General features: G+C 40.3%; 1 protein-coding gene across 2 annotated transcripts in view; it reads right to left on the reverse strand.

Annotated features, from left to right (window-relative positions):
• The window catches only part of WDFY4 (WDFY family member 4), a 124,380-nt gene that overhangs the window by 20,561 nt on the left and 91,890 nt on the right, over window positions 1–11,929 (reverse strand). For both annotated transcript variants that reach the window (XM_019293922.3, XM_010411034.4), the window contains exons 48-52: window positions 8,021–8,063; window positions 7,114–7,233; window positions 6,511–6,628; window positions 5,727–5,836; window positions 388–541 (exon numbers count right to left, since the gene is read on the reverse strand). In XM_019293922.3, coding sequence (XP_019149467.1) covers window positions 388–541; window positions 5,727–5,836; window positions 6,511–6,628; window positions 7,114–7,233; window positions 8,021–8,063 — 545 coding nt within the window. The remainder of the gene's footprint in view (window positions 1–387; window positions 542–5,726; window positions 5,837–6,510; window positions 6,629–7,113; window positions 7,234–8,020; window positions 8,064–11,929) is intronic.

Genomic DNA, 11,929 nt, shown 5'->3' on the forward strand with positions numbered 1-11,929 from the left:
CCACCTTTCACCAACACCATTTAACAATTGACACATCTCCAAAGGAATAATACATTTTCAATAGCTACATAGATTTGATAATACAGGCCAAATTTTCAAAAGCAACCAACTAGATTGGTTATATAAAAATCCACTTTTGTGTGACAAAATGTGTAATTCTTTTGCACAGTAATTAGTAGGAACTGCTTGCTTCTTCCTGAGCTGGCAACTTGGTTCTTCTGACATAATTCAGTTTTCAGAAGCTTGCATTCTTGTCGTGTTATTTGAATAAAAAATTATCTCATCATTAGAAAGACTCATCAGTCCACAATGTCCAGAGACTGACTCTCAACACAAGATCTGGATCTTTTCTTTTGGTAGGATGCTGGATGGAACACTAGAACTTACCAAGTTCAAAGTGATTTGCATTGGTTAGGAACTCTGGCAAGTAAAAGAATTCAGGGATGAGCTCCCTGACATCACTCATGTTGTCCCTTGATGCTGATTCCCATGTGCTCTTGACACTGTGAAACATCCTGTCTGCAACATCAAAACTCCCACCCTGTGAAATGGAGACAGACAAAAAGACTTGTGTCACTATTCTGTTAAATTAAAGGCATCTTAGCTAATTTTGTAATGATCCCCTTATCACATGGTTCATAAGGGGATGCCTCAAGATCTGTCCTGGCTCTAAGTAGTGTGATCTTATGCTAGGACCTGTCTTAGTCCTGATTTGTAGGCATGTATGTTGAGAAGCCATCAAACCTGGAGTCTTAGCACAGCCTGCAGTAATACAGAGGCAAGCAGGAGCCATCATGGGCAGCTTGAGAATATCACCATGCCCATTAGTAATGCTTCTGAAAGCAATTAATTTATTTCATCCCAAAGTGATTTGCAAGCAATGGCCAAATTCACTTGTGACCCAAACAAGTGTGAACAATCTTATGTGCAATTGTCCTGTGAAAAAAATCCTTGGAGAAGGAGAGGTTACCACTGAAGTAACATACATTAGATCCAGGAAAACAGGAAAGGCCCAGTGGGCAGGAGTGTGCAGGGACTGGTCATTCCTTATGGGAAGGAGAGACACCATAAAGAGGGGAGAAAAAAAATTCTGGGACCCGAGCTGAACTGGTAAGTAATAAAGGAGATAAAAAACTACCTCACATCTTGAGAATATTTGAACATGTTTAGATTAATGAGAGTCAAACACTAGACAAAAGCAGCCTTAGTGTCCCAGGACATTATTCTGAACTAAGGCCTCAAGAGGAAATTTAAAAAAAAAAAGTCACTTACTGAATGAAGGATATGTGCCTCCTAATTAAACCATATTTTCTACAGAATTTCCTAATGGGATTTTAGATACTGTATGCATTTGTGAAAATCCAGGTTTACCTTTACATATGAATCCCTACATTGAGCATGAAAGAACTTACTGTAACATAAAATTTCTATAATAATGGAAATAACCAAATAAAAATCAGTTTTTGGAGATCATCTGAATGAGTTTGTCAGAAAAATCAAACTGTTTTAGAGGAAAGCTGACTTTTTAACTGTATTAAAGTGACAGAACTGAATTGTTTCTCAATACCTACTTCAGGTGCTGGCAGCAGTGCTCCCAAGCTAATATAGACATTTCTCCTTGGGGTTAATTAATTTGGATTATGTGTCATGGGACATAACAGTACATCCCACTGCCAGGGCTCAAGAGAGATTTTCAGAGATAGAACGAGTACCTTTAAATAGTTCTGCAGTACAGTGAACATGTGTGAATGATTGCTCACCCTCAACCACTCAATCCTCAAAGCTGCTTCCCTAGGCAAAAATAATAAGCCAGTGGGATTGCATAATGAAGACACTAAAACACAGACAAGGTGCAAGAGTCAATCTGTTAAAGATATGAGATGCAGTCAGGTTCTGTCTGTGGCTGACCTCTAGGGAAAACAAAACCTTCAGTTAGTTTTCTCTCTGCCTGTAGACTGTTGCATGTGCTAGATGAGGAGGATGTTGTACTTCTGTACAGTAACAATCAGCTGAAGTTTTGATTTGCAATCTATCACATAGGAAAACAACATTTAAGCACTCTCATGCTGTGAGGATGGGATCCCACTCCCACGGACCAGAAGAACCCCAGCAGCAGGTCCCACATGGGTTTCTGATGCTAAGAACCACTGCCCTTTTTATTCCCCCTGAGTACTTGCACACTTAGGTTGCAACTCCTTTAGATCTGCTCTGCTCAGTCTGGCAACTGCAAGTCAAGAAGTAATTTTTGCCACATCTTTTGTGAGGGAGAAAATACCTTCATGGATAAGTTATTAGAAGACAGTAGTCAAAAAAACCCTAAGTGCTGAAGCCCCATTCCTTGCTTGACTTTTGAGACAGACTCACACCAAAACTGAGCATATATTCCAGATGGAAGGATCCCACCCCTCTTTCCCCTAAGGTGAATTGTGACCAGGCTTCTGGTCCAGCCCCATCTCTAAATGACAGCATAGTTCTGCTTTAGCTTCTTGTCCTTCTTTATACCAGTGACAATTGTGAAGCCTTCTCACACCCACTCAAGGGACAGAGTGAAAAAGTGGCTAATCACATGAGCAAGCCTATCTGGAGTTAATCTGATGCACAAGGTCATCTTGCTCTTGATCATTATTAGGCAGGGACCCTTGGAGTCAAATTCAAATTGAAATTAAAACAGAGTAGAAGGAGGACTATAAATAAATCAACAGCTAACAAGTATCTCATTGAAGCATATTAAAGGGCTTTGTATATTTAATCTGCACACAGTGTGCTGTGTCTGGTGGTGATTGATGCTTTTTCATCTTTTTTTGCAGCTTTTATGAGAGCTGGTGGTAATCTCCTGAGAAACAATATGATTTGTAATAAAAAGATTACCTGTATTAAATAAAAATAATATATACATAGGAAATGCTGTTAGCGCGACAAATCTGGTTAAAGATATTACCACCACGAAAAAATGTGATTTTTTCCCTGGCTGTCTAATTCATTTTAGGGAAAAGTAATATCTTTAAAACTTAAGCCTGTATTATTTATAAAGGAAGCAATAACTGATTTTCCCATTTCCTATATTAATAAATTTATTTGCATATATTTATATCAGAATTAATGAGTTTTCTCTCTCTGAATGCAAAAACTGCACTGAAAGGGAAAAAGAGAATCAAGAATTGCTTTATGCTTTTAGATTGCAAGACAACGAACTCTTATGACTTTTCTACAGCTTGACACAGTAAGTCTCTGTTTTCTTTCCTTTCAGTAGAGGCCTTACTGTCATCAGAAATACTGGAAAAATATGCTTTTAAAAACTACAGTCCAGCAGGGTATATACAAAGCAAGTAGGCAAAATGATCTCTGGAGAGAAGTCAGAACTTCACAAATTTGTAACACTAAGCATCACCTTGGTGGTGCTCTAGACCCAAAGACCTCAAAGTGTTTCTAAGAGTTGCTTATGATGGTGCAAAGACTTACAACATGCCCAGAGATGCTGAGAAGTTATTACCTGCTGGTAGTGCTTAAATGACTGCTCAAGAGTCAGTAACACAATGAAGAGTAAAGACCCTGCTCTCTATAAGTACCTTTGAGAGGGAAATGTCAGGAAAGGTCAATCTGACAGCTGAAGTGCAAAAGTGGGATAAGAATAAAAAGGGATAAAAAGATGAGTTGATCAAAAGCAAATCTCAATATTGAAGGCATGGAGTCCTGGAATGCCTTTCCAATAAAGACACTAAACACAGAAACCTTTATTGCTCTTTTATGGTGCTGAGGCCAATTCTTGAAAAGAATTCCAGGAGCTACTTGACCAAGGTAAAGTGGAAGGTACCAGCCAATACCTGTTTGATAAACCAATTTTACCTCCATTCCAAGTACAATATGCACAGCACATACAAACTTTTATCCAGAGCCAGATTTCAAGACACTTAAAAAAAGGTGAAATAAGGTTCCTCCTGTACAGTCCCGTTACTGAAGGCAGCGCTTGCTCGCTGCTGCCTTCTGTGGTCAGGTGCAAATCGAACTGTTTGACCTGAGAGAAGATGTTATGCCAACATGAACTTTTCACAGAGTGCACCCAAGTTGTTGCATTTCCTTGTCATGTATTCAGACTGTCCATTTGCAGATGTAAATGTAGCTTTTTCTATTTTTAAGATGCTGAGAAGCTTTCACAGCTCCCAAAGGCAGCAGCACCCTTCCAGGGTCTTAAGTGTGGCAGTTCTCTTTTTGCAACCTGCCATTGACTTGATCATACACTTCTCAGATCTGCTGTTTGCCTGACAGCATCTCACAGTTAGCAATTCCTAAGCTGCCATAGGACCAGTCACCTGGGATAAATGACAACAATGAGCTCAGCTGAACATGCACCAACATAAAAGCAAAAGAGTAAGAATGGAAGGAGGAAGGAGTTCTACTGTTTCTTCCAGTGGATCCACATCTGGACAAAATTTTGAGTGCTTCAGATCTCAGCAGCCTTTGAAGACAACTATCCTCACAAAACTGCTGGTTACCTGCTAATCACACAAACACAGCCACAAAGCATTCACTCAGACTGCGAACTCATTATGCATGAAAAGTGTGCCAGGGAGATACAGCAGCCTTTGTTGTTTACAACAAGAAATAACTGCTCCACAGTCATTCATGACTGCAGCTAACATATGGCTCACAGAGTGTGATGGCAACCATTGCCTCAGGTGGTTCACTAAACCATCAGCTACTGCTGGTAACAGCCAATATCACAGGGCTTATTACTTAATTAACACAGCACTTTATTTGTATTAGTTCACTGAAAAAAAAACCCAAACCACAACAGCAAAGCACTTGGAAAGCTGCAGGAGACATGGCCATCCCTCATTATCCATACAGCAGTCTCCAAATGTGGAATATTCTGGCCTGGCTATCTTCCTGTATTTTTCCACAAGGATAGGTAGATTTCAGCAAGATACTCCTTAAAAAATACACCTTGGAGGATCTGTCCTCCTGGTAGACCCTGTTACAACACAACACGTTACAGAAATGAGGGTAACAACTCTCTGCTGCAGCCCAAGTATATTTGCTTGAGCATTACCAGCTGCCTGCTGAAAAGGGCAATCAGGAAATTTGGTGCTCCTGTATGCTGGGCAGATGGGAAAGGTACGCACAACGTTCAATTTCCATAAATTCAATTCCATGGTGAGAGCCAGCTTGGCACTGTATAAACAGTAAGAAGTTCAGAACAAGATTACACTAAAATATTCCTTCTGGAGCACTGGATGTAATCCCATCCCGCTTCTTCAGGAAGTTGATCCCATGATCCCTATCATTTCACACCTACCAGAACCTAAATATCCTCACCTGGCCCAGGAATGCTCCTTATGCCACCACAGCAAGCTCCAAGTGCTTGCCAGTAGCCACATGACTGTACTTGGGCTTAGAAGACCTACCATCTCACAGAAAATGATACCAAGTCTCATCTGCCCCAAAGTCAGAAGTCTATGGTCAGACAGGTAATAAAATATTAGCTATCTGTTTACATGCCTCAGTTCTCACAAAACTAAATAATCCTTCTCCCTTGCATCAATCATGGTCCCATTAAGATGTTTTCACTGAATTCAACATTCATGGCATAAAGGTTGCCCTGAGTAAGCCCCAAGTCCACACAGAGAGTACAGAAAATGTCAGAGGCAATCCCCCTTCATTACACAGCCTCTGTAATGCACTAAATAGTTCCTAACAAGGTGCAGGAAAGAAGTTATCTTGCCCCTTACCTGCAGAGAACAGAAGGTCTGGGTAAATGGCTCTATTCGGACCAGGTAAGATGCCACTATAATTGCTGATGAGTAGTGAGTACAGTAATGGCACTGGGCTGACAGGTCTCCTGGAAATTGCACACAAATCAGATTCCAGTACAAAATGCCACCATTTCAAGCCCATAGCATCCAGTTACCACAATACAGCTAAATAGGGAACAGGTATTTTAAGCAGATGTGTTCAAAGACCTGTGAGCTAAAGCACACCTTGCACTGAATATGTGCATTGAATGTGCACAGTTACTACTGAAGTATGTTCACTTTTTGCCTTCCACATTTCATTTTCTGAAGAATAAGGCCTTTAACTTTCCAGACCATCCCTTTCTCCAGTAGCACCAATAAGGTCTTGATCTCCAGAGGTCAACAGCCTTAACATTCTGTTTCCTTTTCTTAAGGTAGCTGTTAGTTAACCTGTGTGCAGCAGCCTCCTACATGAAGCTTAGCTAACAAATAAGACCAACATGTGTAGCTTAGCTAACAGCACAGTCTTTTCCAGGGAACACTGCTTTTTGCTGTAGCATTTTTTTCTGTCCAAGGGAAGAGAACAGAATTCAGCAGTACAAGGTACATAAGGCAGTATTTGCAGGAGACATTTCTCTTTCAATCAATAATCAGCTTGTATACAGCAGAGAGAGGGGCTCTCCTTGGCATGGTGTTTCCCTTAGCCACAGCTCTGCAAAGTTTTTGGATGTTCCGAGGGGACTCAAGCCTCTGCTGTCTATTAGTCTCCTAAAACACTCACCCTCACTCTTTTCCACTTCATTGAAGCGCTGGATGAACTTGCGTTTCCTCTCCACAGTCTGTGCTCCCATGGGCTTTGACAGGTCTCGAAATGTATGAGGATTAGTGAGGTTTAGAGTCTGAAAAGAAAACCCAGCAGAGATGCAGATTTTAAGATCTTAGACATCATGACTATTCCAGTGATACTGGATCGTGGCAAGACTGTGTTGAATGTTTTGCTCATACAAGAAGATCACAGGTTTACCCTCCTCCAGAACTTCACAAATAAAGGACCTGTCAGATGGCATATTGCTCTCAAGTCTTTTCTGTCTAAAACTTCTTCTCTGTGGTCACAGAAACCTGTTCATACCTATCTGCTGAGCTGATGCAACCTGTCCTTAACCAGGTCTGTATTAAACAGATGTTCATCCACCTTTGTGAGACAGAACATGATCCTCAGTATGCTGACTTGAAGATAAGGTTAATCTATATAGAAGCAGTACAGTTCAAACTATTTCAGATTTTAAACCATTGGTCTAGACCCCTCTGCTTCAGTGGCATAATTCACCAATCCTTTGTGTAGTTGCTACCATAGAAAGTATATAATTCTGCAGCAAGCACTGACCTCAGAGTGATAGTCAGCAAGGACCCACGGAAACACAGGATACTGCATGTAATCGTTGTAGCTGCGGCCAGCCAAAGTGTTCAGGTACATGAGGTAATCAAAGTTGCTGATCTCCCTCTTCTGCAGGGAAAGGAAACAAGCATTAAAATCTACAGACTCTGCCCCTGAAAACCATGCAAAGGCACCCTCAGAAGCCTATGGTTCCCAGGTCCACCAGGAAAAGAATTATAAATAGTGAAATCAATCATCCTTTGCCATTCAGATCAACACAATACCTCTTATACAACAATCCATTCAACAGAACCTGTCTTCATTCTGTCTCTTCTTCAGACAAGCCATTTGCATTTGTCTATAATCATGCAGTGCTTTTATGCTGTATTTGCATAACAGAGCACTTTTTCCTGATTTAAAAGTGAGCCAAATGCATCCAGTCTGGATATTGGAAAACCCTGGACAACTGCCTATACAGAAAAGGCTGCACAAAGTGCTACATATAAACAAGAAGGTATGGATTTCTTCCTTTGTCTCGAGTCACCAACATCATGACTACAGAAAAGTACACACATCTCCCAGCTCAGCAAAACATCTGGCACATTGATTTAGATGTTCAGATGATCTGTGAACAGGCATTCAACTAGGTGGCTCTCTTTGGTCTCAATTTAAAATTGTGCACAAAATCACACTTAATCTGCCAGACAGTAGCACCATATGTTTCATAGCAGGAGGAGCAAAAACTGCAATAACCAGATGTAAATACTGTGCTCTTCTTGCCAACAACCTCACCTCCAGCAGTGAGAGAACAGCTTAGGCCATGAGGTACATATGTACACACACATATATCTGTGTGCAGACATATCTGTGTGCTGAAATTCTTTGCTTAATCATGTGTAGCCAAGATTTAGTTTACCTGCCACTTCTGGAGCATTGCCTTTTCCCCTCCTGAGTGCTTCCTGTATGGAACAAACATTTGATTGAAACAGCCTGCTTCAGAACAATAAAAGAAAGCCAACATGTTAACATCTGTGCTCCCTGTGCCCCCGCTCTCATGCCACAGAAATAAGAGAACACCAACACTAGAAGAAGGTTGAGGTTTCATCATTGACTAAATAATTCCAAAATCAGAGCATCATTGATTATGTTAGTGCTGTTCTGAGTTAAGCCACACTGCTCATCAGTCTGTACTCCCAGTCTCATGCCATTGTAGAGCTACAGAGTGCTAACGACAGGTACCATTACGCCTGTCTGCTTCCATTCTGAAGCCTTATTCTCAAAAGCTCATGCTTTTCTGAAGCATTCAGAAAACACTGGCTTAAAAACAGAAGTCTCTCAGTCTCCAAATCAAATACTGTTGTTGCACAAAGCACTTTGAAACTAAGGTAGTTCTTAAAAAATGGATTGTCATTTTAATGTTTTTGAAGTAATAAATATCTTTTCCACTTTTTTGTTATCAAAATGCAACTTGTTATTAAAACTTTAAATAAAAAAACCCAGATCAACTAAAAGCAGGAGAATTAACTTGAAAAAAGAAAGTCAAAGATTCTGAGGAAACAAAAGTTTCATTTCAACTGCACTGAACCAGAACGTATGTCAGTATCTGAAGACCATCGACTTGTTCTTGTCAATATCTAGAGACCAAACTGAGACAAATGACAGATTTGGATTACTGTGGTTTAACCCCAACTGCTAAATGAGCCCAGCACAGTCTCCCTTGCATAGGGGTGGTGGAACTGAAGGAGGAAAAGTGGGAAAACTGGTGGGTTAAGAGTTTAACAGATAAAGTATAGGATGTGCATGCAAACAAAACAAGACAAAACAAGGAATTCACTCACTACTTCCCGTTGGCAGGCTGGTGTTGAGCCATCTCCATGGCTCCATCACATCTAACAATGACTTATGAGAACACACACCATTGCTCGGAATGTCACTGCCTCTTCCTTCTCCCCCCAGCTTTATATGCCAAGTATGGCATAGATTGGTACGGAACACGCTGTCGGCCATGTGGGATCAGCTGTCCTGGCTGTGTTCCCTCCCAACTTCTTGTGCACCCCAAGCCTGCTCATGGTCCTGGTGGGACAGTATGAGGAATAGAAAAGGCCTTGACCCTGTGTAAGCACTGCTCAGCAATAACTAAAACTTCCCTCAATTATCAACACGGCTTCCAGCACAAATCCAAGTGCAAGTTTCTTCTAAGATGAGGAAAATTAACTCTATCCCAGTCAAAACCAGTACACAGATTGAAGAAACTTTTCATCTGCCAAAGTAAACAGGCTTACTGACACAATATGATACTGGTGGTAAGAGAGGCTCTTTCCTTTGAGTGTAAAACAAATCCTAAGGTGCCAGCTCAGAGTCAGGACTTTTAACTTCATGAAATGTAAGGAAATCAGTTCAGCATAGCTTATAAAATTACTGCAGGAATAACTAGCTGCTAATTTTCACTCCTGTGCTCTGTATCGGATCACACTAGAAATCCACAAAGCAAGGCCTCAAAGTAGCTTCAAAGATCTAAATAAAACACTGGAACAGTCTATGATCATTACCCTTTTATTGAATTTGCAGTAGTAAATTCTTGTCAACCACCTCTCATGTTTATGAATCACTGTTTTACTGCCCATTCAATCCTGGACCAGTTAAGAGTGTACATAAAGGAAAAACACTATGGTTTACACATTATTTTATTCCTTGCTTAGGACTCTCTACAGAGAAAAGTGTGTATCTGAGAGAAGGATTTTGCATGAATAAGCATGAAAGTTAGGATGAATTCTAGCACATGGTCTACAATTCCTAAGCTTTGCTTAGTTCTCCTGCTAAGCATATGAAACCTAATAATGTTTATGGAAACCAGTACACAAGAAGGTGTAGAGTTCATGTCCAGCACAGAAAAATATGACCTTCACTCTTTGTCCAAAAAAAGAAGAGATTATACAATGATCTCATTTACACAGTATAAATCAGAAGAAATTCTGTTGACTAGAGTAGTTGTGTTGCACCCCCAGCTTGAGCAACACATGGTTCATGAATGTGGGAACTCCAAAGAACAAAACAGGTATCATGAGCACTTACCCTTTAAAATTAAGCTCTCTCACACTCTATGTACATTTCATAGAGCTTTGCCCCAGTGGCCTTTGTAAGGCCTCCAAGACACATTTGGAACTCAGAGAGGGTATCTTAAAGGGATGGAACAGGATCAGGATTCCCGGCATTATTTGAAGTGTGGTTGGATTAGGCTGTTTGTTACAGAGTGATCAAGTTAGGTTCTTCCCTTTCCACAGGGGCACACTTGCTCACTAAAACCACCCAGGTTTATTTTGGATTTCTGGCTGAGTTAGGAAGCAGGGGAAAGCATTATAAAAATGCTATACACAGGACTAAACAGGGCCAGTCTCGTGTGGATGTTATGCAAATATACATGTGTTGACTTGTGGGTGCCATGACTCCCTAGTGAAACACTTGCTCTGCTTGTCACAAGCCCTAAACAGCTAATAAGACCCTACAAGGGTGAAAATAATTCTCTCTGCTGACTTTGGGAGCCATTACATAACTCAAAGAGGTTTACAAATTCACCATGTCATGAAAATAAGCAAGGCTAAATGTACTCTCTTCCCTGTAAAAGCCAATCCTTCTGGGTCTCAGAGGACAAGGGAGGATGATCCCTCTAATTCCCCAGAGATCTGAAATTCTCCATTCTCTGTTGACTGAGGGTCTTGGAGCAAGAATTTCATTACAGGCAGCTCAAGCCTATTCCTACCTTCTCCTTGATAACCAATTAGCATTTTTCCAGCCAACACCTCTCTAGACAGCACAGCAAAAGCTCAGTGTAGATGAAGGTCAGTTATCCAACCACATTAAGTGCATTTAAAAATAAATCAATAATCAAAGGCTGATTTGTAAAAGAAATTGAAGTGCTTTATAGATATAAATAACTAAACTTCCAGAGGGAGTGAAATTATATGAACTCAAGAGAAGTACCTACAGATCTATGTATATCTTAATTTACAAGATATATGTTTATAGGGCACCAGCCATCGCAGAATGTAAACACAATGTGTACTAACGATGATCCACCTTTGGCTAAACTATACGTGATTTATTAATCCCTCTCCCATTAACATCAGACTATGATCTCACTCTTGTGATAGCCAGTGGACCTCAACCCATTTGGAGATTCATTGCAGATGAGAATCTCAAAGGATAAGATTTTGCCCTCACTAAAATTAGTACTAAAATTCCAATAAACTTAATAGATTCTTAGATTTCACGAAACTGCTTTAATTTTCTTTTTTTTTTTTTTTCTTCCATCCTCCAGACTACAGTCTGAAAAACTGTGCCAAGGCTCTCCTAAAACCACTTTTCTTTAAGAATCTTTGCAATTACCAAAGATTTTTTAAGGAAAACCTCCTTTCTGGTAAGCTACAACTTAGGTCCAAGTCATACTATTGAAAAAGGAAAGAAGACTTAAAAAGAAACACCAGCTTCCCTTGTGAAACAGTCAAATCTCTCTCAAACTCAGAAAAGTGTTAGGTTAGATTACTTTAGAATAAAGGTACAACATATCTTCCTTGTTTGACTGTATCAGTCCACCTTCCGGGTATTCTTAATCTGTGCTCAAAGAATAGAGAGGTAATTCAAAATAAAAAATAAATGCCATATTCAAGTAGGGCTCCTTGAACCAGAGTGTCCTGAAGAGGCTAGGGAAGGAGAAAGGAATCTCCCTCATTCATGAGGAAATGCACCATGTGCATTCACAGTGCTTAAAGGTGTAACTTTTCCACTGTGGAGATGCTGCACTCAGGCATACTTCAGGTCATGAAGAAAC

This window comes from Corvus cornix, chromosome 6, assembly GCF_000738735.6.
Source record: "Corvus cornix cornix isolate S_Up_H32 chromosome 6, ASM73873v5, whole genome shotgun sequence".
Taxonomy (NCBI): domain Eukaryota; kingdom Metazoa; phylum Chordata; class Aves; order Passeriformes; family Corvidae; genus Corvus; species Corvus cornix.